Below are 24,876 nucleotides of genomic sequence, written 5' to 3'. Positions count from 1 at the left end.
CAGAACTCCCACCGGCACAAACCCACCGAGGGGGCGGAACAGCCGAGACTAACCAGGGCGGTGGAGCCGTCGGGACAGGCCGGGGAGGCGGAGCCGGCGGAGCTGGCGGAGCCGGCGGAGGGTCAGGAGAGGGCACCGGGGCGGCCAGGCCGGTAGAGGGCGCCGCGACCGCCAGACTCCGGCCGCAAGCTCAGGTGGTGCAGGCCACTCCTCCTCTGGCTCAGGCGGTAGAGGCCACTCCTCCTCAGGCTCAGGCGGTAGAGGCCACTCCTCCTCAGGCTCAGGTGGTAGAGGCCACTCCTCCTCAGGCTCAGGCGGAAGAGGCCACTCCTCCTCAGACTCAGGAGGCACGGGCTGCCACTTCTGGCAGGTAGGAGGCACTGGCTGCTGCTTCTGGCAGGTATGACGCACTGGCTGCAACTTCAAGGCAGCAAGAGGCGCCGACTGCAGCTCCTGGGCAGCAGGGGGCTCTGGCTGCAACTCCAAGGCAGCAGGGGGCTCTGGCTGCGGCTCCTGGGCAGTGTTAACCCTAACCAGACGTAAAGGGGGTGCCGTCAAGACCCCCCTCGGGCACCCCCATAGTCCCCCCCTAAACATTTCTTGGGGAGGCCTCGGTTCACGAGGGAGCAAGGAACCAGGTGCATGCAGAGGTAGTCGGTATAGTTATTTAACGGCAACACACAAGACGACATCCAGTGACGACAACAACAATAATGATCCACAAATGCGGGGAGCAGAGGGGAAACATTTAAACACTTACAAATGGTGGAATAGGGACATGGTGTGCATGATTAAAGACCTGTGACAGAAAACAAGTCTGGGATGTGTTCGTCAGTGATGGGAACTGAGGGTGTATGGAGCGGTGGTGCTGCTGCTCACCGTACCATGACAGTTCCTCACTCAAAACCTTCCTTTTCGACTTTTTTGGAAAGCAAAGAAAAAGGTGCAGTGGGCTCTTAATTTTTTCCGGAACTATATATATATATATATATATATATATATATATATATATGTATATATAGAGAGATTTTATGACAGCAGGAAAGTAAAACTTTGGTCCAAGACTTTTTTAAACCAAATTATTAATGTAATGTAATATAGTCATTTCATCTTAAAAATTAGAATATAAACATCCTGTGTCCATACACTCTGTTATTGAACATGCTTTAAGTAGTTGCAAAGATTAGATAGCATTTTTCAAGGAATAGATTGGAAATGCATAGGCTGTGTTTCTAAGTTATTTGGGGGTGGAGGAGTGGGAATCAGCCATATGTCATAAAGATAGCATACAGTACCTACCTCAGCAGAACATGGTGTTCTCTATGCTATTTACCAAACCGCCCATAAAGCATCGTGTTCTGCTTGATTGCACTATATAAGGTGCAGTGTCTGGAGCAGTGAACCAACTTCATTTAACTTCCTAAAAGGTAAGAGTGTGTTAATCATGTGTTCTAGCCATGTCATTCTAGCTGCTACAAACTAACAGGATTAGGGTGTTAAAGAAAACTTCTCTCTAACCCAACAGGTAGTTTTTTTGACATGTCTGCATTGAAATACACTGTGGGCCTTCTGGCTCTGCTTGTGGTGGCTGCCTGGGCCGAGGAGGTGAGTCAAACTCTCCTAAATATTCCCAGGGTGTCGTCCATCTACGTTCATCTATTATTCATGAGTGGTTGTGTAAATAACTGTTCACAATAAGGTGTTTGTAAATTTGTCAATGGTATTTTCTCTCTCTGCCTTTATTGTGTGGTGCCCCAGGAGCTCTCTGTCTCTGAGCTGTTGGAGATTGCCAACAGGAATGTTGGTAATAAAGTTTTTAAATTGGGTTTTAAAATTCCATTTTAGTCCAAAACTGGTTTCATATTCTTTAGCCAGGAAACTGATCCAAAGCGTCCTGCATTGACTTCCTGTCTCGTTTTCATTCCTCCAGTGCATACCCGCAACGAGCCCTTGATTGTGGATGACATCGCCTATAACTCTGAGTCTGAGAGGAACGCCGACCCCTGCACGTCTCGTGGCTGCATGTGGCCCAAGTCCAGTGATGGAAAGGTCTATGTGCCCTACGTTATCTCTAACCAGTTCTGTAAGTACCAAGAACAGCTACCTGGAATGTTATTTCATGTGTAATAGTTTACCATTACTGCCAGTGTAGCAAGGTGAGATAGGTACTGTAACATGCTTTGACTTTTTTTCATCACTGTAACAAATAGCCAGAGACCCAAAATCTGGGGAAGTATAAGGTTAAGTGACTGGCTATTGACTGTTTTGTTATTGTGTTGCTAGATTTGTTAAAAACTGGTCATTTTTTAACAGCAGTTTTCTTGTCCCATCTGGGTTTTGCCAGCCTCCAGAGAGCTGCAAGTCATTGAGCGTGGTCTGCAGTCCTTTGCCGGCTTCTCCTGCATCAACTTTGTGAAGCGCACAAACCAGAAAGACTACCTGAACATCCAGTCCCAAAATGGGTACATTAACCATGGAATAACCTGTTCCTGACCTGTAGCATGCTCTATAATTAAAGTTTGATTTGGTTAAATAACTCTGGCAAATTAACTCATTTCAGGTGCTGGTCCTATGTTGGTCGTCTTGGCAACGCCCAGGTTGTGTCTCTGAGCCGTTCCGGTTGTGTGTACCACGGCACCACCCAGCATGAGCTCCTCCACGCCCTGGGCTTCAACCATGAGCAGACCCGCAGCGACCGTGACAACCATATCCGTGTTCTCCTCCAGAATGTGCAGTCGGGTAGGTTTCCTTTAGCTTTGCCATGACCCCATAAAGTCCATGAAGAATACCAGTCCTTCTGTTCCACTTTATTCTGTTATGCACAATTTTTATCTCTTTTATATATTTACATATGTACACATACAATCCCATGCCCTTTATTGTATTAATCACCAATCGTTATATTCATTTCATGGATGAGATTAATCTGATGTACTTCCTGTCCTCCAGGTATGGAGCACAACTTCAACAAGATTGCCACCCTCAACCAGAACACGGCCTACGACTACAACTCTGTCATGCAGTACCACAAGTTAGTCACGATTGTTTTATTACTTCCACATGAGTAGGTACCTTGGCTAGTCATTCGATTTTCTGAGCAGCCTCATAGGATCATTTCTCACCTGGTGTTAGGGTCCATCCTTCAGGGTTAGTTTTCCAACTGTCTCCCTCTCATGTATCTCCTCTTTCACTTTGAATCTAAATAAGAATGACTGATATCATTCTAGTGTAAGCCTTTCAACCCCTCATCCCAGTATTCATCATGATGTGGTGTAATTGCAGGTTTGCCTTCTCCAAGAACAACCAGCCCACCATGGTCCCCATCCCCAACCAGAATGTGGAGATCGGCAAAGCCACCGCCATGAGCCAGAATGACATCACCCGTCTTAACAGACTGTACAAGTGTTAAACAGACACCTCATATTTCTGTTCCTCGCATTAAGTTGTTTTGGTGACTAAGTGTTGATGTTTAATAAAATGCCATATAACAATATGATGTATTTTTTATTTATAATGAAAAAATGGCAATGGTCTGGATGCCAAACAAGGAATGCCTGGAACAATCGAACCACTGGCACTGTTGGTAGGCTAGAGAATTGCAAGATATGTTTAAAATAGTATGAATTATAGATCTGCTATTTAGACCAATCAAACTCTTTAATATTCGTTTTTTTCTGCCACTTGGCTACTAAGGGTCTAACTCTAACTGCAGTCAGTCCCAATAATGAGATCTTGCATTACCCTACCATAGAGTAGAGCATGCATTAACCTACCATAGAGTAGATCACACATTATCTACCATAGAGTAGAGCATGCATTTTCCTACCATAGAGCTCTTGATAGGTCTGGTGGATCCCAGATGCTTGAGACCCAATCTGAGTTTTATGACTTAATGACTCATTTTATTTATAAGGCTGCAACGTGACAAAAATGTGGAATACTTTCTGAATACACTGTATGTAGTACATATTGGCTCTCAAATGTATTCACCCCTTTGTTCTATTCCACACTTCATTGTGTTACAACATGAAATGACATCAAACATCAAAATAGGTTTAATCAGCAATTTTTGCATCCTAACACAGAAAAGTTCATTATGTCAAAGTGAAACATTAAAATGTACAAATGGTTCTACATTCATTTAAATTACCAAACTTAATTGGTGCCACAAATACTCACACCTTTAGTCACTATTTATAAGAAGCAACTTTGGCAGCAATTACAACCATAAGTCCATTTGGATTAGTGTCTATCAGCTGGCACATCTGGACACAGCAATTTCTGTCAATCTTTCTTTGCAACATTTCTCAAGAAACATGAAGTTGGATGGGGAACTTTTCAACCCTTCCCACATATTCTTAGTTGGATTGAGGTCCGGGCTTTGACTGGGTCACTCCAAGACATTGACCATTTAGTTTTAATCCACTCCAGTATGGATTTGGCTGTATATTTTGGGTCATTGTCTTGCTGGAAGATTAATCTTCTCCAAAGTCACAGTTCTCTGGCAGACTTCAGCTTGCACCAAACATACTGTAGAGGTACGTAGAGGTAAAGCCAAAGAGCTCTAATTTGATCTCATCAGACCATCATGTCACACATGCCTCCTGGCAAACTCCGCCTAAGATTTGAAGAGAGTTTTTTTCAACAATGTCTTTCTTTATGTCAGACTCCCATGGAGGCCACTTCTGTGCAGCAGCCAGGCTTTTGTTGCAATACAGTGCCCTCCAATAGTATTAGCACCCTAGGTAAATATAGGCAAAACGGACTGTGAATTTCTTTTCTTTGTTCATCCTCTTGATCTCTCAGTCAAAATACTAACAAAAATCTAACATTCAAATAAAAACAATTGGAAAAATATGTTTCTTATTATAAGACAAATATTTTTCTCAAATATATGTGTGCCACAAGTAATTGTTGCACCGCTTCATTTAATACTTTGTGCAACCTCGCCAGGATAAGAGCTTTGATTCTTCTACTTTAATGGGTAATGTGTCACGCCCTGACTGGCTTCCACACTTTGAATTCATTCACCTGTGTTGTCTTGTGCCTCACCCCACCAGGTGTCTCCTATCTCCTCATTATCCCTGCCTTTTAACCTGTCTTCTCTGTTTGTTCCAGTTGCCAGTTTGTCTTTTTTCCAAAGTCATCCCTGCTTTCCTTTGTTTGCTTTGTTCCTAATCTTGTTTCCTGCTGGACATCCCGTGCACAGACCTCAAGATGCTTGGACCTGATCCAGCCTGTCCCTTGCTTGATCGGGTCCATTGCTGGATTTTGTACCATTTAAATGGATCCTAAGCTCCTGCATCTGTCTATCTGAGTCTGCATTTGGGTCTCACCCTGAGCTGTGATTTAATGACGTTGGAAAACACATGGCAAGGCATCTGAGAACATTCCTCTATACAGAATCTCTCCAGATCCTTTAGATTCCAAGGTCCACCCTTGTGAACTTTTCTCTTCAACTCATCCTGCAGGTTTTCTATGGGGTTTAGGCCAGGGGACTGGGACACTAATGACAAAACCTTGATTCTGTGGTTAGTGAACCATATTTGGGTTGATTTTGAGCTGTGCTTTGGATCATTGTCCTGCTGAAAGATCCAACCATGGGCCAGTTTAGGTTTCCTGGCAGTGGCAGTCAGGTTTTGATTAAATATCTGCTTGTACTTGGTGGAGTCCATGATACCAGGTATCCTAACAATTTATCCAGGGCCTTTGGAAGCAAAACAGCCCCACAACTGGCAAGATCCTCAACATTCTTTACAGTGGGGCTTTACCACCAAGGCTTTTTATGGCTACCCTCCCAAACAATGTGTGGTTATGTAGGTGATGTGTTGCTGTGGCTTTGGAGAATTTCCTTCCCCAAGTCCCAATTTATATCTGCAATTCTCCAGCTGTGATCCTTGGAGATTCTTTGGCCACTTGAACCATCCCCCTCACTGTGTGTGGTGTCAATATTGACCCAAGTCCTCTTCCAGGTCAATTGTTAACATGTCCAGTTGTTTTACATTTCTTAATGATTGCCCTGATAATTCAACCTTTGAGCTATTTTCTCATAGTTATTTCCAGATTTGCACAGCTCAACAACCTTTGTTCACACATTATTACTGTATTCTCAGGTTTCATCCCATAGTAATGGATGACTAAGAGAATTTGTCCAGTGTGTCACCTCACATTTTTACCCCAGTGGAACAGGATGTCATGGTTTAACACTTAACTGTTCCTAATCACTCAGGTGAAATTAAAATGGAAAAACAGTGGTTCCCAACCAGGGGTACTAGGACTTCTGGGGGTATTTGGCCTCTCCACTGGGGGAACTTGAAAACACTCATGACACCACAGGCTTACTAGTAAAATTAACATGAGGGGGTACTTCAGGGGTTCTCCAAGCAAAGCAGAATTCTATCTATGGTACAGTAACTGAAAAAGGTTGGGTAACACTGTTGTACAATATGAAAGGGAATATACTTCAGGGAGATTTTGCACATAGGAAATTATATTGGTGCCAATAAACATATTTATTTCACCTTTATTTTTTTCAATCATTTGACATCACTTAAAGGTTACATTTTTGTGACTGTTTTGAACGAATAACCAAGATGATAAATAGCAAATACATTTTTTTACAGCCTGTTTTTTTCATATTTCTGCAGGTTGCATAGCAGGACACAGGTGCAGGGGTGTAGAAACCAAAGGCTTTTTACTTTCAGTGACAGAAAATAAAGAGCACAAAACACAACGACCATAACATCCAACCACAACTGACAAAACACACTAGGGCAGGAGGAACTTAAATAGGGACATAACGAGGGGGCAAACAAGACACAGGTGAAAGCAATAATGAGAAATGCTGTGTACAAAAACAAAGAACCCCCCCCCCCCACACACACACACAGTGTCACACAACTAAGCAGTGGAACTGGTGGACTCTATTCAACTAATTATGTGATTTCCGATGACAATCGGTTGCACCACAGCCCATTCAGGTCTGTCATAGGAAAGGGGGTGAATACTTCTGATTAAATCCATGATTAAAGGGTTGGAGCTGGAAACTGAACACTGGTCTCTGGTGGGGAGAGAGGTGACAAGTCCCAAATTCATATCAAATGAGAGGTGGTATTTTCTTGCTTTACAGTAACTTAGTCTATACTATTGATTCAGGGAGCAAGTGAATTGGCTCTGCACATTCTATATGTGTATTATACAGCATGAGCCTACATTCAATGCAAACAGTCCAAACAGTCATGATAGTTTATCACAAAATTTTTTAGTTTGGGTAATGTCACATATGAATTGGCCTCTGCAGTGTTTGCCCATTTAATATGTGCTGCACTTTTTGTGTCATATATATATATATATATATATATATATATATTTGTGTCATATATATATAAAGATTTTATGACAGCAGGAAAGTAAAACTTTTTAAACCAAATTATTAATGTAATATAATATAGTCATTTCATCTTGAAAATGTTATTACAAACATCCTGTGTCCATACACTCTGCTATTGCACATGGTAGTTGCAAAGATTAGATAGCATTTTTCAAGGAATAGATTGGAAATGCATAGGCTGTTTCTACATTTCTTGGGGATGGAGGAGTGGGAATTAGCCATATGTCATAAAGATAGCATACAGTACCTACCTCAGCAGAACATGGTGTTCTCTATGCTATTAACCAAACCGCCCATAAAGGCATCGTGTTCTGCTAGATTGCACTATATAAGGTGCAGTGTCTGGAGCAGTGAACCAACTTCACTTAACTTCCTAAAAGGTAAGAGTGTGTTAATCATGTGTCCTAGCCATGTCATTCTAGCTGCTACAAACTAACAGGATTAGGGTGTTAAAGAAAACTTCTCTCTAACCCAACAGGTAGCTTTTTTGACATGTCTGCATTGAAATACACTGTGGGCCTTCTGGCTCTGCTTGTGGTGGCTGCCTGGGCCGAGGAGGTGAGTCAAACTCTCCTAAATATTCTCAGGGTGTCGTCCATCTACATGAATCTATTATTCATGAGTGGTTGTGTAAATAACTGTTCACAATAAGGTGTTTGTACATTTGTCAATGGTATTTTCTTTCTCTGCCTTTATTGCATGGTGCCCCAGGAGCTCTCTGTCTCTGAGCTGTTGGAGATTGCCAACAGGAATGTTGGTAATAAAGTTTTTAAATTGGGAATTAAAATTCCATTTTAGCCCAAAACTGGCTTAATGTTCTTTAGCCAGGAAACTGATCCAAAGCGTCCTGCATTGACTTCCTGTCTCGTCCTCATTCCTCCAGTGCATACCCGCAACGAGCCTTTAATTGTGGATGACATCGCCTATAACTCTGAGTCTGAGAGGAACGCCGACCCCTGCACGTCTCGTGGCTGCATGTGGCCCAAGTCCAGTGATGGAAAGGTCTATGTGCCCTACGTTATCTCCAACCAGTTCTGTAAGTACCAAGAACAGCTACCTGGAATGTTATTTCATGTGTAATAGTTTACCACTACTGCCAAAAGTGAGATACTGTATATACTGTAACTTGCTTATATTTTTCTTTGTCACTGTGACAAATTGTTAGACACGGAAGTATCTCGGAAGTATATTCCAAAATGGAAGTATACGGTCAAGTGACTGGCTATTGACTGTTTTGTTATTGTGTTGCTAGATTTGTTAAAAACTGGTCATTTTTTAACAGCAGTTTTCTTGTCCCATCTGTGTTTTGCCAGCCTCCAGAGAGCTGCAAGTCATTGAACGTGGTCTGCAGTCCTTTGCCGGCTTCTCCTGCATCAACTTTGTGAAGCGCACAAACCAGAAAGACTACCTGAACATCCAGTCCCAAAATGGGTACATTAACCATGGAATAACCTGTTCCTGACCTGTAGCATGCTCTATAATTAAAGTTTGATTTGGTTAAATAACTCTGGCAAATTAACTCATTTCAGGTGCTGGTCCTATGTTGGTCGTCGTGGCAACGCCCAGGTTGTGTCTCTGAGCCGTTCCGGTTGTGTGTACCATGGCACCACCCAGCATGAGCTCCTCCACGCCCTGGGCTTCAACCATGAGCAGACCCGCAGCGACCGTGACAACCATATCCGTGTTCTCCTCCAGAATGTGCAGTCGGGTAGGTTTCCTTTAGCTTTGCCATGACCCCATAAAGTCCATGAAGAATACCAGTCCTTCTGTTCCACTTTATTCTGTTATGCACAATTTTTATCTCTTTTATATATTTACATATGTACACATACAACCCCATGCCCTTTATTGCATTAATCACCAATCGTTATATTCATTTTAGGGATGAGATTAATCTGATGTACTTCCTGTCCTCCAGGTATGGAGCACAACTTCAACAAGATTGCCACCCTCAACCAGAACACGGCCTATGACTACAACTCTGTCATGCAGTACCACAAGTTAGTCACGATTGTTTTATTACTTCCACATGAGTAGGTACCTTGGCTAGTCATTCGATTTTCTGAGCAGCCTCATAGGATAATTTCTCACTTGGTGTTAGGGTCCATCCTTCAGGGTTAGTTTTCCAACTGTCTCCCTCTCATGTATCTCCTCTTTCACTTTGAATCTAAATAAGAATGACTGATATCATTCTAGTGTAAGCCTTTCAACCCCTCATCCCAGTATTCATCATGATGTGGTGTAATTGCAGGTTTGCCTTCTCCAAGAACAACCAGCCCACCATGGTCCCCATCCCCAACCAGAATGTGGAGATCGGCAAAGCCACCGCCATGAGCCAGAATGACATCACCCGTCTTAACAGACTGTACAAGTGTTAAACAGACACCTCATATTTCTGTTCCTCGCATTAAGTTGTTGTGGTGATTAAGTGTTGATGTTCAATAAAACATCATGTAAAAATACAGTATTTTTGTATCATTATTGAAAAATGTATTTAATGATCTGGATGCTAGTCATGGGAGAAAAATAATTGCTTGGCACAATGGATCCAATGCAGTTGTTTTAAACCTATAAACCCACCCACATGGGACTGCTGGTTGGCCAGACAAAAGACAGACATTTTTCAAACACTATGGACTATAGTTGGATACAGCTGTTTGGACCAGCCAAACTCACCTACACTCCATCAGCACGTGCATGGTGCCAAATGATATGGATCTTTAATACCATTCTTTGAATAATTTATGGTAGTTTCATCTACCATGTCAACATAGGTTGATATGGTAGATGCAATTACTTAACTAAATATAGTATATAGCAAATCAACAACAACATTCATGATATATTTATATTCTGCTTGCTGCATTTTTTTCAATTATCAAACAAATTCCGTTTGGCTGCCATGTCAGCCGCAAGCTCCACCCCAGGATGAAAACATCACGAAACAGACCCAGATGCTCCTGGAGGAAATCATCAGAGGCCTTCATGGCAGAGCCATATCTCAGACTGGCCAATAAAAAGAAAAGATTGAGATGGGCAAAAGAACACAGACGCTCGACAGAGGAAGATTGGGAAAAAAGGCCAGCATCCCAGACAGGGGCGTAGCACAAGACCCTGGGCCCTATGCATAGACAGTCCTGATGGGCCCCCCACCCAATTAAAAAAAAATAATAATAATAATAATCAGGCCTATGTACACATGAATCTGTAGGCCTAGATGTTTATAGGGTAATAACTATTAACTGTACTGCTTAGAGTAGCCTGATAATTTCTCTACACACATTTCAAACCTTTCCCAACATTCTCTAACCTACTTTACAGTGGTTACTAAATTTAAACTAAATGATATTACAATATTATCATATTTATTATAATTTAGTTTTCTAATCCCTACATGAACAAACTGCTTACTGCATAATAAAAGATAACCAACCAACACTTGACTCATTCATATTTTATTTGCAGAATGAACAAGACAAAAGAAACAGCTTATACGTGACTTTTACTTGAGAACATTATTTGTATTATGCTTTATTACTGCAAGGCATAAATGAAATCTTAAAACATGCCATTTTAGTTTTGTACATTAAGAAAAAGCTAAATTCATAATAAAAGACAAACAAAACGTCTCACTAGTCATTTTTATCTGAAGAAAAAAGGCAAAACGAAACAAATGCTATTGCTTACATGCTATGGCTTCCTCAAATGCATAGCTTATACTGAAGTTTATTCCCCAGTAAATGCCCACTGGCGTGTCTTTTTGCTGGCAAAGTCATTGATGAAGTCCTGAAAGTAAAACTTTTTTGCCAATTGGCTTTCAATGGAGAGAAGAGCAAGACTGATGACCTCAAGCAGTTTTTAACTAATTTCAGTTTGCTGAAAGCCCGTTCAGCAACAGTGACAGGTAGGGTGCAGAAAATCCTCAGTGCAATACAGATTTGTCCAAAAATGCTCTGTAGCTGCAGCTTGTATATGTCATCATATGGTTTGTCTCAGTCCGTTTTTAGCACTAACGGTCGCGGAGATATTCAAGTAGTTTAGCACCATTTCGTTTTCTAGTTTGTGCTCACCTTTCTTTGAAAAGAAATCAGTAAACAATTGCTTTCCCTCATTTAGTTTTCTCTCTTTATCCTGTCTTTCCTTTCTTTTCTGGCAGCCTGATTGGGCTTTCTTTGAGAAAGACTTTTCTATACTAGAAGTTTGCGCTCCACCTAGAGCTCCACCAGATGCTCAACTGAACTACACAAAATGCGTGCAGGTGGACTAAACCATTCTGGCGCAATAGCAAGGGGTGGGTGAGACCCTGCATATAGTCTTTTTTGTATACAAAATGTAGTTAGTCAATCAACCAAGTTATTCAGCCAATACACTTTACATTTCATCTGACATGCATTATGAAATGTAATTATGAAATGAAAATATTCAGGTGAAATAATATATATTCCAGACTTTTCAAGGGCCCTCTCTCCCCTTGGGCCCTGGTAATCAGTATCGGTTTTACCTCCAGTCCGACGCCCCTGATCCCAGAGTCGCCTCTTCACTGTTGACGTTGAGACTGGGGTTTTGTGGGTACTGTTTAATGAAACTACCAGTTGAGGACCTATGAGGGCTCTGTTTCTCAAATGAGACACTCTGATATATCTGTCCTCTTGCTCAGTTGTGCACCGGAGCCGCCCACTACTCTTTCTATTCTGGTTAGAGACAGTTCGAGCTGTGAAGGCAGTAGTACACAACATTGTATGAGATTTTCAATTTCTTGGCAATTTCATGCATGGAAAAGCCTTAATTTCTCAGAACAAGAATTGAATGATGAGTTTCAGAAAGTTATTTGTTTCTCGCCATTTTGAGCCTGTAATCAAACCCACAATTGCTGATACTTCAGAATACTCAACAAATGTAAAGAAGACCAGTCTTATTGCTTCTTTAATTAGCACAACAGGTTTAACTGTGCTGACATAATTGCAAATGGGTTTTCTAATGGTCACATAGCCTTTTAAAATGATGAACTTGCATTAGCAAATACAATGTGCCATTGGAACACAGGACTGATGGTTGCTGATTATGGGCCTCTGTAGACCTATGCACTGTAGATATTCCATTAAAAAACAGCCATTTCCAGCTACAATAGTGGTTTACAACATTAACAATGTCTACACTGTTTTTCTGATCAATTCAATGTTATTTTAATGGACAAAACATTTGCTTTTCTTTCGAAAACAAGGATATTTTCTAAGTGACCCCAAACTTTTGAACGGTAGTGTACAGCTCAATTGTTAATACCTCAAGATAAATATTTTGGGTGTTTTCTTTCTTTTTAAGAATGTATTAGACTAGGCATAGTGTATGGTAATGTTATATTGAAATTATCAATGCCTAAATTTTTATAATTTGCATAACATGTTATTGTTTTAGCCCCGCAGATTGAATGTTTTCTTCTTTCTTTTTGCAACACTTTACTGTATTTATCTAGTCTGTGGGCATATTCGGCACCGAGGAATTCTTACTTGCATATGTTAATGGGATGACTCAGTGTGAATGACCTGAATTTATGTTGCCACTGTTACATTTGTGCTTTGGATCTGTGTGACCTTATGTGGGCTGTCACACTGCCATACACTGCCTTTCCAATGGGTTACTCAGCAAACAACGTGCTGTAGGTTGTAATACATATTTTCTTCCTGGCACAGCCTTTCCAATGATTTTATCTCATCAACCATGACCATACTGAGTTAGATACAGGCTACTCATCGGGAAACTGAGTTCTAGTCAGGAATTAATCACGGGGATGTACATACAAAATATTCAAGGGAGACTATTTACAGAACATGCTGACATTTCTAAATGATTTGTCCCATGTGCAGGAAAATAACCTGAAGCTAAAACTTCCTTGCACTTCAATCCTAAAGACATAACACACTTTAACAAAACTTTTGGCGTTCCTTGTAAATTTGCACTCCTCAGTTAAATGTTATTCTTTATGTGACCAACATTGCAACAGTTTGGTTATCTGGAAATATACATCACTATTCCCATGGTGCTGAATATATGAAGCTGAGGTGGTGGGCGGTGCTAAGTGTTAGATTCTGTCCAAGTTTGATCCATGAACAAAATAAATGCATCCAGAAGTCAGGGGAGAGCCATCTTTATTCAGCATGAGTCTATGATGTTTTCCTTCCATTTCTCATTTCTCTCTCTTATAATTACAGAGGCAACACTGTCTTTATACCAGAATACATAGGAGGTGGCCAGTGGTCATTATCAACCATTACACATTCCAATACCCTCCAATAAGAAAGGTTTATACTACAACAGACCCTTGTATGGTATGTTCCAACCTATGGTCAATGGCCCTATCCATATAGCCTATGTCAGTCACATGGACAACTCCTAGCAGGAGGAATGGACAGAATGTATGGACAGGATGTGTGGGGCCCATCAGTAACAGGCAACAAGTCCTGTCTATGGTCCTTCTTTCAGAGTTAGTCAGCACATCTGTGTTGTGTTAAGCTTCTCATGCCAATTTCCCATCATAAGTGACAAAGTGGGAGGGGTGAAGCTATCAGGGCCTTCTGACAGGACGGAGACAAGAACTGCATGTTGCCTGGGTTTGGTCTGATCATACAACTGCGGATGGCTGCCTGGTGTGTGATATCCTGTGGTGATGTGGTGTGGGCTGTGGCATGATACCCCTGACTAAGGGTCTACACAGACGAAGCACGACACTTGAATCAATCACATTTATTTATAAAGCCTGTTTTACATCAGCAGTTGTCACAAAGTGTTTTTACAAAACACCCAGCCTGAATCCCCGAGGAGCAGGCAACGACAGTGTTGATGCACAGTGGCTACCTGGACTGGATACACAGGCTGTGTGAAGAAGACGGGGATCATTCTCAGAAACAATACTCCTCAGGAGACCTCTGAGGAACATGGGATAACTGTTCAGTCACATGCCCATGTACATACACAGACACATGGCCATGTACATACACAGACACATGTCCATGTACATACACAGACACATGTCCATGTACATACACAGACACATGTCCATGTACATACACAGACACAAGCCCATGTACATACACAGACACAAGCCCATGTAAATACACAGACACATGCCCATGTACATACACAGACACAAGCCCATGTACATACACAGACACAAGCCCATGTACATACACAGACACATGCCCATGTACATACACAGACACAAGCCCATGTACATACACAGACACATGCCCATGTACATACACAGACACAAGCCCATGTAAATACACAGACACATGCCCATGTACATACACAGACACATGCCCATGTACATACACAGACACAAGCCCATGTACATACACAGACACAAGCCCATGTAAATACACAGACACATGCCCATGTACATACACAGACACAAGCCCATGTACATACACAGACACAAGCCCATGTACATACACAGACACATGCCCATGTACATACACAGACACAAGCCCATGTACATACACAGACACATGCCCATGTACATACACAGACACAAGCCCATGTACATACACAGACACAAGCCCATGTACATACACAGACACATGCCCAGACCGTTCTGTGAAATACTGACTATAAAGTTTTCGCCCAAGTTTTTCTAAATAATACTTTACCCATGTGAAGGAGGTAGCTACAGTGGTGAGAACAAGTATTTGATACACTGCCGATTTTGCAGGTTTTCCTACTTACAAAGCATGTAGAGGTCTGTAATTTTTATCATAGGTACACTTCAACTGTGAGGGATGAAATATAAAACAAAAATCCAGAAAATCACATTGTATGATTAATAATTTGGATTTTATTGCATGACATAAGTATTTGATCACCTACCAACCAGTAAGAATTCCGGCTCTCACAGACCTGTTAGTTTTTCTTTAAGAAGCCCTCCTATTCTCCACACATTACCTGTATTAACTGCACCTATTTGAACTTGTTACCTGTATAAAAGACACCTGTCCACACACTCAATCAAACAGACTCCAATCTCTCCACAATGGCCAAGACCAGAGAGCTGTGTAAGGACATCGGGGATACAACTGTAGACCTGCACAAGGCTGGGATGGGCTACAGGACAATAGGCAAGCAGCATGGTGAGAAGGCAACAACTTTTGATGCAATTATTAGAAAATGGAAGAGGTTCAAGATGACGGTAAATCTCCCTCGGTCTGGGGCTCCATGCAAGATCTCACCTCGTGGGGCATCAATGATCATGAGGAAGGTGAGGGATCAGCCCAGAACTACACAGCAGGACCTGCTCAATGACCTGAAGAGAGCTGGGACCACACTCTCAAAGAAAACCATTAGTAACACACTACGCCGTCATGGATTAAAATCCTGCAGCGCACGCAAGGTCCCCCTGCTCAAGCCAGCGCATGTCCAGGCCCGTCTGAAGTTTGCCAGTGACCATCGGGATGATCCAGAAGAGGAATGGGAGAAGGTCATGTGGTCTGATGAGACAAAAATAGAGCTTTCTGGTCTCAACTCCAATCGCCGTGTTTGGAGGAAGAAGAAGGATGAGTACAACCCCAAGAACACCATCCCAACCGTGAAGCATGGAGGTGGAAACATCATTCTTTGGGGATGCTTTTCTGCAAAGGGGACAAGACGACTGCACCGTATTGAGGGGAGGATGGATGGGGCCATGTATCGCGAGATCTTGGCCAACAATCTCCTTCCCTCAGTGGGGAATTGGAGATGGGTCGTGGCTGGGTCTTCCAGCATGACAACAACCCGAAACACACAGCCAGGGCAAGTAACGAGTCGCTCCGTAAGAAGCATCTCAAGGTCCTGGAGTGGCCTAGCCAGTCTCCAGACCTGAACCCAATAGAAAATATTTGGAGAGAGCTGAAAGTCCGTACTGCCCAGCGAAAGCCCCGAAACCTGAAGGATCTGGAGATGGTCTGTATGTGGGCCAAAATACCTGCTGCAGTGTGTGCAAATCTGGTGAAGAACTACAGGAATCTCTGTAATTGATAACAAAGGTTTCTGTACCAAATAATAAATTCTGCTTTTCTGATGTATCAAATACTTATGTCATGCAATAAAATGCTAATGAATTACTTAAAGATCATACAATGTGATTTTCTGGATTTTTGTTTTAGATTCCGTCACTCACAGTTGAAGAGTATCTATAATAAAAATTACAGACTTCTACATGCTTTGTAAGTGGGAAAACCTGCAATATCGGCAGTGTATCAAATAATTGTTCTCCCCACTGTATTTGCACAATGATAGATTAAAATAGAAAACAGTGCTAAATAGTGTTGTTATGTTCATCACCGCAGTGTACAATGAGTGAGATGAGAGACTTACAATCACACACACTGTCTGTGAATGTGTACACGTTTACTTATGCCATTACGTCACAACGCTGAGTCTACCTTTAACTGAAACACTCTCAGGATCGGCCCCATTCTTTGTTCCGTAGCTCCACTCTTCTGATTTTACCACTGATCGTCTTTGGTAGCTGCTCCACAAACTCTATCTGTAAAGTTAAGTGGGGAAATTCCCTTGTTTTGTCTTCTAATAGATGTTGATCAATCTTTCTTTCAAGGATTCATTTTTACAAAATAATGTTTACCTTTCGTGGATACTTGTACGGTGCAGTAACTTCCTTTACATGTGTCTGTAACTTTTTCACAAGTTGATCTTGATCTTGAGATTTGTACTCCGGTGTTAGCACAACAAATGCTTTCACAACCTGGAAACACAGACGACATATTAGATGGAATTATGGTGCAAAATGTAAAAACACAGATTAATTCACATTTACACAGGTTCATTTGATCATATCTAGTCAATATAACAAGATATTGACTTGAACCTCTTTTAAGCTCTGAAATCTGTTTTATTGGTAAAGATGAATATCCCTTTAAAGCTGGAATCCGTGCCATGGTTTGCCCTGGGATGTGTTATTGTTTATTCACCTTTAGGTTATCTAGTTGACTCTCTTATCTAGAATGAATTAGATGCATAACGATTCCATACATGTAGTACTTAGTTACAGGGGAGGAATGAACCAACAGGAACCAGGGGGTGATTCAATAATTTTGTAATGATGATATGAGGGCTAGATTGGAAATTTAGCCAACACCGGGGTTACACTGGGGTTACGACCCCAGATTTTATTGGTGCCATCGACTCTTCAGTGCTAACAGAGAGTCGGGACACCCATTTAAAGGCCCATCCAAAAGATAGCACCCCACAGAGCAATTTACACTACCGTGGGGCACTGGGATTAAATCAAATGGAAGACTGCCCCCTACTGGTCCTCCAATGCCAATTTCAGTATCACTAGGTCTCCCACCCAGGGACCAACAGGCAACCCCCTCTTAGCTTCAGAGTCAAATCATCAGTGGAATACAGGGTGCTATGCTGAGAGGAGCATTACCATAGTACATACTCCTCTTCTACTGCATACTCCATGATGTGCAATGATCTCTAAGGGGGAGATAGGGCGGAAATACGGCAAACAAACGGAACAGATTCATCCAACATACTCCAGCTCTAACGTCTCCGACTGGTCCATACTGTACCTCTCCTCTGATAGGGTCAGGGCTGCTGACCACAGCGGACTCAGCCACGGCCTGGTGTTCAATCAAAGCGTTCTCCACCTCAAACGGACCAATACGGTACCTAAACAACCAACCCAAACAGTCTACTAAACACTCTCCCAGCCTTACGAGTTTCTCGATTTTTTTATACAAAACATTGAATTGACATTTGCGCTCCGTACATGTGTGTTCAATTCCCCCCTGACTAATTTGCAGACTTGATGCCAGCCTTTACCATGCCTAGATAGGACAGTAAAATACAAACTAACCATGTCAGATAACGCAGCGTTCGTATTCTCAAATACATAGCCGATGTTGTGGCACACAGTCATTGGTGGATGCAATGCATTTGGGCAGCAGCCGGACCACAGTGTTTTACCCAGCAGAGAGGATGACATCATCAGCACGACCCTCAAACCACAAGTAGCCATCCTGATCCATGCGGCCCCGGTCCCCAGTCAGGTAGAAGTCCCCAACGTAGCACTCCGCTGTCCGCACAAGGTCGTCCTGCATGGGTGCGTGCGCACACGTCACAAAACGAAGTCAGAAACAAACCAGGATCGCACGGTTACGCAACTTAAATCATGGCTATGGAAACGTTTAGATCAATCTCCAAAAGAACCGTCAATTAATTGACATGATAAATCAATGACTCGATCAATGAATTAATGAACCAATGATGAAGATGTTTCAGCAATAAATATCGGAAGAAAACAAACAGGCAGACATAGTCCCTCTTCAGTCCCATCTAGTTGCTTGGCAGTGGAGTGGTTATACAAACCGTGTACTCGGTGAAGAGGCAGAAGGGCTTGTGTGGTTTTACTCTGATACCGATGTTCCCCTCAACTCCCCGGGGCAAGACATTACCTGCTTCATCCACCACCTGTAACGTGACCACAAATGTTCCAAATTCTCCAAATAATTTCAATGAACCTTAGTGATTTCTCACAAATGACTGCATAAATAAATGACTTGACTTGCAGTGCGACGGACAACGTGCAATCGGTTGACGGCACGTACCTGCACATCATACGCTGGTGAAGCCTTCCCAAAAGACCCGGCATTGATCTTCATGCCCTTAAAGGTACCAGCTATCAATACCTGGAAATGAAAAGACACGCTAAGACACCATTCTTTACGCCACATTTGAAGACCTGTTCATCTTCAACATAACTCACAGTTTCAGTTTGTCCATATCCTTCGTAGATGTCCAGTCCAGTGGCGTCCTTCCACTTCCTCATCACATCTGGGTTGATGGGCTCGCCGGCGGACAGACAATGCTGCAAGGTGTTGAAATGATATCTGACAAAAAGATGATTGTAATGTCAATAATGAATGTAAAAACATTTCATACAGATCTTGCCAACAATGTCAAGAGACAACATATGCATGAACATCGAGGCCAACCAAGCCGCGGCTCTACTATTAGGCATGTTTAAGTCACACGGTCTGTTCGACTGGGAGGGTCTGACACATACGCTCAGGGATTTGTGTCTCGCTGATCCATGCCATATCTCAGATACTGTTATCATGATTTTGAAAAAATGTGTATGAATGATGTGTCTTACCAGAGATCCAGCATTCACAAAATTACAATGATTGCCAGAGGAGGTTGGTGCATTATTTACCATTTCTTGTGTAAGCAAATACTTACTTGGACAGGTCCTCTTGCACCAGCATTCGATAAGCAGTTGGAGCTGTGCAGAACGTAGTTATGGGGTAGTTGGACAGAGTCTTAAATAAAAAACACATTAAAAAGCATTAACTGTATTGATATAAAAAAAACACAATATCCCCACTACAATCAGTGTTCCACTAGCCACAGTGAAACTGATGAGACACCTCTAAGAGGTTTGTATGAATGGTTGGGCAGGGCCCTCTAGTGTTCAAATTTAAAGTGTCCTCTAAATTAACAAAATCAATTTCTCTCACATGTTGAAATCAGATGTAAGGTAAAGTAGGTAGTACCCAGCTACAGTACAGACTGAACACAGTGCACATTTGCTCACTGCAGCATGAATGCGCGCACACACACACACACCTCTAGTACAGTGTGACTGTTGAAGCGTGGCATATGGTGGATGAAGACACAGGCTCCCTGGGTCCAGGGGGCAAAGACACTGCTCCAGGCTGATTTGGCCCAACCTGTATCCGATGTGTTCCACAAGACATCCCTCTCTGTCAGGTCCAACCAGTACCTCCAGACAGAGAGGAACTTTAATTATAGTTCAGTTGAACTATTTCAGTACAAAGCATCCATTGTCAGGGCAACCCCTTGTTATGACTGATTTCTTTGACAAATATTGCAATCATGGTTCTGATTTGCGGTTTTAGCCAAAACGTTTAATAACCAATCTGTTGTGTATATGGGACAATACACAATAAGGTCCAGAAATATTTGGCCACTGACAGAATTTTCATCATGTTGGCTCTGTATGCCACCACAATCGATTTGAAATTACACAACTGAGATGGAATTGAAGTGCAGACTTTCAGCTTTAATTCAAAGGGGAGAACAAAAAAATTGGATGAAACCTTTAGGAATTGCAACCATTTTCATACAGTCCCCTGATTTCAGGGGCTCAAATATAATTTGACAAATCAACAAAAACATAAAGTAACAAAATCATAAATAAAATGTTCATTTTTAATATTTTTAATGACTGCTTGAAGTCTGGAATGCATGGACATCAACAAACGCTGGGTTTCTTCCTTTGTGATGCTTTACCAAGCCTTTACTGCAGCTGTCTTCAGTTGTAGGTCTTTTTGTCATAACTTTTCTCTTCAGCAAGTGAAATGCATGCTTGTTTGAGTTGAGATCAGGTGATTGACTCAGCCATTGCAGAATATTCCACTTCTTTGCCTTAAAAAACTCCTGGGTTGCTTTCGCAGTATGTTTTGGGTCATTGTCCATCTCTAAAGTGAAGCGCCATCCAATCAACTTCTCTGAATTTGTCTGAATCTGAGCAGAGAATATATCCCTATACACTTCAGAATTCATCCGGCTGCTTCTGTATTCTGTCACATCATCAATAAACACTAGTGACCCAGGGCCATCATACTGCCTCCACTGTGTTTAACAGATAATGCGGTATGATGCAGATCATGAGCCTTTCCAAGCCTTCTTCATACTTTTTTCTTCCCATCATTCAGGTTCAGGTTGATCTTAGTTTAATCTATCCAAAGAATGCTGTTCCAGAACTGGGGAGGCTTTTTTAGATGTCTAATCTGGCCTTTCTATTCTTGAGTCTTATGAATGGTTTGTGGTGAACCCTCTGTATTTGCTCTTATGAAGTCTTCTCTTTATGGTAGACTTGAATAATGATATGTCTACCTCCTGGAGAGTGTTCTTCACTTGGCTGGATGTTGTGAAGGGGTATTTCTTTACCATGGAAAGGATCCTACAATCATCCACCACTGTTGTCTTCCATGGACATCCAGGCCTTTTTGTATTGCAGAACTCACCAGTGGGTTCTTTTTTTCTCAGAATGTACCAAACTGTTGATTTGGCCAATCCTAATGTTCCTGCTATCTCTCTGGTGGATTTTCTTTGCAGCCTAAGGATGGCCTGTTTCAATTGCATTGAGAGCTCCTTTGACCACATGTTGTGGGTTCACAGTAACAGCTTCCAAATGCGAATACCAGACCTGGAATCAACTCCAGACCATTTACCTGCTAAATTGATGAAGAAATAACGAAGGAATAGCCAAACCTCTGCATGAAACAGCTTTCGAGTCAACTGTCCAATTACTTTTGGTCCCTTGAAAAAGAGGGGGCTACATATTAAAGAGCTGTAATTCCTAAACCCTTCCTCCAATTTGGATGTGAATACCCTCAAATTAAAGCTTGCACTTTAAGCCCATATTCATTATTTAGCTGTAACGTGTATACAATTTGGTAAACTTGTGTCAATGTCCAATTATTTCTGGACATAACCATATATAGGTGCCACTCGCTAATTTGAAGTAGATGTCTTTGCTAGCAGTTGCAGTGTTAACTCAAACTAACATTGAAAAACCATCAAGTATTTAAACAAAATTAGTCCAGGTATATGAGTAATCTACAAAAATACCTACAGCACCAGCAAGAAAACATATTACGGATGTACAGTACGATGCATTCATTCACCATTTTGGAGCTCTTGTAAGCTGGCAGTTTGGATATTGCACATGCCGGCATCGCAATCTCAATTATATTTTGATTAATTGTGGAGCCCTAGTTGATATGTCGGAAGATCTACCTTCCGTTGACTGTAAGGCCTATCCCATAACTGCTGTGGCTGTGTTGAGTCATCTTAGGTGACCCCGTGGTCCCACTGGTGAAGAAGATGGTCATAGGGTCATCGCTGCGAGTATTCACGCACTCATGGTCGCTCGACGCATTTCTATGGAGATATTGTCATGAAATGTTTGATCAGTGCTGCCATGCGGAAAATAACAGAGCAATCTAGAATGATCTTCAACCAACAGAAAAGACTAAATGAATCGGAGTCATTATGATGCCATCCAATCCAGAGTGATCTTCAACCAACAGAAAAGACTAAATGAATCGGAGTCATTACGATGCCATCCAATCCTTCCAGCTCTATGGCTAAAGCGTCTACGTTATCATTTCTGATCTATTGTCTTTACCTCAACAGATCTCCAAAGTTCATCCAGCCATCTCTCTTGGTTGGGGAGACCAGTAATTTGTGCTGCAGGCTGGAGCACTGAGAGGCCACGCTGTCCAGCACAGGAGCCAGGGACTCGTCTGTTATGACACAGCGGGCCCTGGAGGTCTGCAGCCGGTGGAGGATGTCCCTGGCTGTCAGCTGATAGGTTCCTGGCAGAAGCACTGTACCTGTGCGGGACATAGGCCTTTACAAGAGACAAGAGACGTTCATATGGAACTTCTAGGGGCCTAATAATAGCTACTAAAAAGGGACTGGTATACCAAATGTCCTAGGTTTTTTCTATTCAATCTGTTTTACATTTGATAAATTGTGCACTTTAAATATGGATTTATTGCTGTAAACATACTGTAAGCTATTCACGTTTATTAGATCGCACCAATCCTATGAGTGCAATCCTGATTCAATCTACTATTAATAGGAATTCTGGATTCTGAATGTCTGAGCTTACCTGTTCTGAGACAGGCCACATTGACAAGCCACCATTCTGGAACCTTGGGAAGTACTAGAAAGACCCGGTCCTGCTGATTGAGACTACAGACTCCAGATAGAACATTGGCTAGTCTCCTAGAATGGAACCCCAACTCGTCAAAGCTCCACCTCACTTCCTCTTTTCTGTCGTTCACCCACCAAAGGGCAGGGCCATCGGCTCTCTGCCCTCTCTGAAATGAACAATGGTGATGTCATCTGGGCAAATCTGAAACTTTGACGTGAAATCAGATATCAGCACATTGTTTTAAAACAATAACAACTCTAAAATTCATTAAAGAGTTATGGATTAAGGAGGCACATAAACACACACACACACACACACACACCATAGAGACATACATAAACCATTGAAACCAACACACCATAGAGACACACAGTTCAGACGAGCGCAGTGTCACACTGCAGGGCAGCACACCCAGATGAAGAGCATGTTGTGGGGTTAAGGACCTTGGTCAATCCCAAAGTAAGGGATTGTTGTCAGGGTATGAACCCAGCTGCACACCAGCTGCCAGACAGGCGAGCTTTTGGTTACCAGTTTAAACCCATTAGTCAGTGATTTTGTTACTTTATGTTTTTGTTAAACTCATATTATATAATAATCAAGGGGTAAATGCTCTTAGATTATATGTCCAATACATATGTATACTGTCCTGATACCTACCTAAGGCCATAATTATGATGCTGTGATTACCTAATAATACCTTATTATAAGTTATTACAACTAGCACATCTATTAAGAAGCAGTAATACGGTTCAAGTAGGAGTAAATATTAATTAATAAAGGAAGTTGAAGACTTCTACTTTACCTTTTCTTGCTCTGCCCATACATCAAGAACATCTTTAGCAAAGTTAAAGTTCTCCGGTATCTGAGGGTTGTATTGTTTTATACTTTCGTAGTCAGTGAAGTTTTGTGGAATAGACACCCTATGCCCTCGGATATGATATTTAAAAGTTGGAAATGTTCTGATAATCTTCCGGTGGAAGGATAGTTTCCCAATAGCACTCATCTGTAAATGTGAAAGAAAACACTATAGTATTGAAACCTGTTATGCGTATGCATAGAGGAAGAAACAGTACATCGCAACAAAATATTTCTGTAACGAATTCTATGCATTATGCAAATCACATTAAAAACATCAAGAGGATTGTGCATGGGAAGGTATTGTCTGCAGCCTGGACGGCGAATTGTGAGAAGAGGAAGGCTATTCACCTTGTGTGTCCGTGCTGTTATGGTTGCATTAAAATCTTATCTGTTTATATGATTACTGCAACCTCAAATTGTACACTGAAGTTGTGCTTCTATTGTGCGTACAGCTGATCCTCAGAACTTCTGTGACAGAAGAGAACATTGTACAAAACTTCAAAAAAAATTTATATATGAAAAAATCTTAAACCCCGTGTTAACAAAAATTCATACCGTTTCAAAAACTCACCTCTCAAAATCGTCATATGTGGTTGCTAGAAGTAGCCCAAGTTGCTCTGTCGTCGAACACAGCAGCAAGAAAGACGCCTCCCAGACAGTAAACCCGGAGTAAACTGATTCCGGATAGGTGAAGGATTAATACCAAATCCAGAAAGTAGGCGTGGTGTGTTACGGAACTGTATATGGAAAATCTATAAGTGTTTACCCTACTTTTTAAAATTAGAGAACCGCAAACTATATGCTTTAATCGACAGTTGTGAAACTACATAAATACAGAATTGTAGCCTAACGTATGAAACGTTGGCCAATTTATGGATAT

General features: G+C 41.8%; 3 protein-coding genes across 8 annotated transcripts; 2 read left to right on the top strand and 1 right to left on the bottom strand.

Annotated features, from left to right (window-relative positions):
- Positions 1 to 1,405: 1,405 nt before the first annotated feature.
- Positions 1,406 to 3,450, top strand: LOC114837631 (high choriolytic enzyme 1-like). Its single transcript, XM_029118855.2, has 8 exons — positions 1,406 to 1,427; positions 1,526 to 1,605; positions 1,759 to 1,804; positions 1,931 to 2,083; positions 2,345 to 2,462; positions 2,561 to 2,739; positions 2,950 to 3,031; positions 3,283 to 3,450. The coding sequence occupies exons 2-8, from the start codon at positions 1,540 to 1,542 to the stop codon at positions 3,407 to 3,409; spliced, it is 771 nt and encodes a 256-aa protein (XP_028974688.1). The 5' UTR covers positions 1,406 to 1,427; positions 1,526 to 1,539; the 3' UTR covers positions 3,410 to 3,450.
- Positions 3,451 to 7,869: 4,419 nt separating this feature from the next.
- LOC105024575 (high choriolytic enzyme 1) lies at positions 7,870 to 9,795 on the top strand. Its single transcript, XM_010894601.5, has 7 exons — positions 7,870 to 7,948; positions 8,102 to 8,147; positions 8,274 to 8,426; positions 8,704 to 8,821; positions 8,920 to 9,098; positions 9,309 to 9,390; positions 9,642 to 9,795. The coding sequence occupies exons 1-7, from the start codon at positions 7,883 to 7,885 to the stop codon at positions 9,766 to 9,768; spliced, it is 771 nt and encodes a 256-aa protein (XP_010892903.3). The 5' UTR covers positions 7,870 to 7,882; the 3' UTR covers positions 9,769 to 9,795.
- Positions 9,796 to 13,821: 4,026 nt separating this feature from the next.
- On the bottom strand, positions 13,822 to 24,812 carry acsm3 (acyl-CoA synthetase medium chain family member 3). 6 transcript variants are annotated; one of them, XR_829062.5, is made up of 16 exons: positions 24,568 to 24,812; positions 24,345 to 24,464; positions 23,941 to 24,141; positions 23,094 to 23,304; positions 22,605 to 22,812; positions 22,214 to 22,357; positions 20,015 to 20,171; positions 19,628 to 19,707; positions 19,152 to 19,275; positions 18,994 to 19,074; positions 18,755 to 18,856; positions 18,243 to 18,480; positions 17,956 to 18,055; positions 17,001 to 17,120; positions 16,801 to 16,904; positions 13,822 to 14,257 (listed from the first exon to the last, which is right to left on the bottom strand). XR_829062.5 is itself a non-coding variant. In XM_020041723.3 (16 exons), the coding sequence occupies exons 3-15, from the start codon at positions 24,139 to 24,141 to the stop codon at positions 16,818 to 16,820; spliced, it is 1,743 nt and encodes a 580-aa protein (XP_019897282.2). In that variant the 5' UTR covers positions 24,345 to 24,492; positions 24,568 to 24,812; the 3' UTR covers positions 13,822 to 14,257; positions 16,801 to 16,817. The 6 variants fall into 6 exon arrangements, 5 of the variants coding, with proteins under 5 accessions (XP_019897282.2, XP_010892905.2, XP_010892904.2 ...); XM_020041723.3 differs by having other exon boundaries at positions 18,353 to 18,480; positions 24,345 to 24,492; XM_010894603.5 differs by having other exon boundaries at positions 13,822 to 14,310; positions 18,353 to 18,480.
- Positions 24,813 to 24,876: the final 64 nt, after the last annotated feature.

The sequence above is a fragment of the Esox lucius genome, chromosome 3, assembly GCF_011004845.1.
Source record: "Esox lucius isolate fEsoLuc1 chromosome 3, fEsoLuc1.pri, whole genome shotgun sequence".
Taxonomy (NCBI): Eukaryota; Metazoa; Chordata; class Actinopteri; order Esociformes; family Esocidae; genus Esox; species Esox lucius.
Note: the sequence above shows the minus strand (reverse complement) of the source record. Positions and strands in the feature narration are given on the sequence as shown.

Excerpts from the sequence above, each read along its gene's own strand:
- LOC114837631 (XM_029118855.2), top strand. The coding sequence starts at position 1,540 with ATGTCTGCATTGAAATACACTGTGGGCCTTCTGGCTCTGCTTGTGGTG. Across the intron at positions 1,805-1,930 it reads GATTGCCAACAGGAATGTTG|TGCATACCCGCAACGAGCCC; the intron begins GTAATAAAGTTT and ends TCATTCCTCCAG. Across the intron at positions 3,032-3,282 it reads TCTGTCATGCAGTACCACAA|GTTTGCCTTCTCCAAGAACA; the intron begins GTTAGTCACGAT and ends GTGTAATTGCAG.
- LOC105024575 (XM_010894601.5), top strand. The coding sequence starts at position 7,883 with ATGTCTGCATTGAAATACACTGTGGGCCTTCTGGCTCTGCTTGTGGTG. Across the intron at positions 8,427-8,703 it reads CGTTATCTCCAACCAGTTCT|CCTCCAGAGAGCTGCAAGTC; the intron begins GTAAGTACCAAG and ends GTGTTTTGCCAG. Across the intron at positions 9,391-9,641 it reads TCTGTCATGCAGTACCACAA|GTTTGCCTTCTCCAAGAACA; the intron begins GTTAGTCACGAT and ends GTGTAATTGCAG.
- acsm3 (XM_020041723.3), bottom strand. The coding sequence starts at position 24,141 with ATGAGTGCTATTGGGAAACTATCCTTCCACCGGAAGATTATCAGAACA. Across the intron at positions 22,813-23,093 it reads TGTGGCCTGTCTCAGAACAG|GTACAGTGCTTCTGCCAGGA; the intron begins GTAAGCTCAGAC and ends TGTCCCGCACAG. Across the intron at positions 19,708-20,014 it reads ACAGTCACACTGTACTAGAG|ACTCTGTCCAACTACCCCAT; the intron begins GTGTGTGTGTGT and ends TTTTTATTTAAG.